This window comes from Morus notabilis, unplaced genomic scaffold (assembly GCF_000414095.1).
Source record: "Morus notabilis unplaced genomic scaffold, ASM41409v2 Scaffold195, whole genome shotgun sequence".
Lineage (NCBI taxonomy): Eukaryota > Viridiplantae > Streptophyta > Magnoliopsida > Rosales > Moraceae > Morus > Morus notabilis.
Window position 1 is genome coordinate 253,868 of NW_010360717.1, and position 2,214 is coordinate 256,081.

Sequence of the window (2,214 nt, forward strand, 5' to 3'; positions counted from 1 at the left end):
TTTTTTTTTTTTTTTTTATGTGCTAGGTTACAGAAACACCTTATCAAATTGCATTGTTTTATTTTTTTTTTTTTTTTTTTTTTTTGCATTGAGTGGATAAATTTAGTGGCTTTCCCTAATATTTTGTTTATTTCCCCTTCTTTTTGGATAAAATGGCATATTCTTCTTCTTTACCCTATCTTGTGCGGAATTTGGAAAGAGCATACGGATATACATGATATTACAAGAGAGAATTTTGATTTTTTCCTGATTTAATTGTGCATTCCATTGACTGATAACTTAAGAAATTTAAGATAAAAATACAGAAAATCTATTCTTAGGCAAGCTCTCCCTATAGCCAAAGCTTCTGTGCGCACACCCCCAATCAAAAAACAAAGGCGGTGGCCACAAAGTGGAACTTAAATAAGAAAGAAAAGGTTTCAACACTGGAATCAGCTACGGCATACTTCCTCACTCCGCTGACCCTTTCTATTTACATCCGAAACTAACGGCAAAGAAAACACAAGTTTAAACCAATCACGTGGATGAGTAGATATTGTAATTAGTCTTGGCGGCCAAACCAACCAAGGAAGCATATGGTATCATCGGAGACGTAGTAGTCGACGGAGATTGTCTGTAGCTCCGGCATCAATCCCGGCAGCTTCAGCGTTGCAACTGAGCTTCGAGTTTGGCCTCAGCGAAAACCTCGGCAGCGGCAAACTGCTCGGATGCGGCGACAGGCTAAACACCGAACCACCCGAAAACTTCTCCAAATCTCCCATAACAACACAACCACCTGTTTCCAAAGATGACAACGAAGACGATGAAACAATCACCTTTGGAACATCCATGGGAAGATCTTTCGGCTCCGGTCCCAACCGATTCGTTGACGCAACCACCAAAGACTCCGACCTTGGATTAACATCTTTCTTGGATTCTTCAAATTTGGGATTTAGAGACTTAGATTTGGGTTTCTTTGGAATTGGGGTGACAGATTGATCTTTGGATCTGTAACTGGTCTTTTTTGTAGTAGAACAGCTTCGACAAGCGAGAGAAGGGGAGCGAGATATGGGAATTGGTAGAGGAAGCAAAGGAGGGTTTTGTTGTTGGTGGTATGGGTGAGAGAGAATATTATTAAGTAGCAAAGCTGAGGGAGGATAAGAGTAGGAAAGCGACGGCGGATGAATGGGAAATAGACCGCCATACATGTTCGCCGGAGCCAGATTCTCCGAAGATCGTCTGGAGTAGCTAAAACTGCGTGCGTTTTTCTTCTTTGGGGTTGATCTGATTACAACTGCCTCCATAGCCAGGTATTTGTTTTCTCTGCTTAAATATGAAATACAGATGAAAAAGAAAGAGAAGGATTTTGATTTTACAAGAAAAAAGAGGCGGTGATCTTTTTAAATACGCGATCAATAGCCTGAAATGAACTCGTTCGAGTTAACTGAGAAACAAATAAAACTATACTTTACCGGTCGGGAAATTCTTACAGATTTTCTCAAGAAAGTGGAATAAGAAAAAGTAAATCCGAGATATAACTTTACAAAAATCTAGATAGAAACACAAGCCAAGAAAAGAATACACAAGATTTTTAGTTTGAGTTACGAGGAAGAGAACGTGATCAGAGGAAAGCTGGATCTTTGATTTAGTAAACAGCAAAACCAAAAATAGAGAATATTGAGAAAAATAGTAATAATTTCCTGATTAAGAACTAAAATTAGAAGAAACAGAAATGGAGGGAAAAAAAATTTCTCATTAGCGTTCTCTCCCTCGTAATCTTACTAGAAGAACATTCATGAACCTTCCGATGTTAGTGCAAGAACGACACGTATGAAAATTCAGTCTCAACGTCTCTATAGACTAAAAATAAGCTCTATTTATAAAACAGAGCTCCACGTCCACGCCTCCCAAGTCCCAATTCCAACGGCTACTTATAACTTTCCATTTTCCATTTTTTAATTAAATATTAATAATTGTTTTCTTGGTATTTATTTTTTAAAATAAAATATAATAGATGTCACCGTTACCCCTTATTGACCGACAACCGTTGCAGTCGGCCAACCCTACTCTTTCCTTACTCTCTTTGGTCCAAGACGGGGGGCAACTGTTGGGCGGCAGCCGCCGAAACGATGTCGACCGTTGGATCAAAGATTTATGAATAGCCGTTGAGAACATTTTGGCCGTTGATCTCCTCCTCGGGTTCCTCGAAGTTTGTCTGCTTTGATGTGGACGCAA

The 2,214-nt window shown here is 39.3% G+C and overlaps 1 protein-coding gene across 1 annotated transcript; it reads right to left on the reverse strand.

Moving 5' to 3' along the window:
* Positions 1-61: 61 nt before the first annotated feature.
* Positions 62-1,870, reverse strand: LOC112091417. The gene has a single exon (XM_024165050.1). The coding sequence runs from the start codon at positions 1,281-1,283 to the stop codon at positions 582-584; it is 702 nt and encodes a 233-aa protein (XP_024020818.1). The 5' UTR covers positions 1,284-1,870; the 3' UTR covers positions 62-581.
* Positions 1,871-2,214: the final 344 nt, after the last annotated feature.

Coding starts and splice junctions, on each gene's coding strand:
- LOC112091417 (XM_024165050.1), bottom strand. CDS start 1,283: ATGGAGGCAGTTGTAATCAGATCAACCCCAAAGAAGAAAAACGCACGC.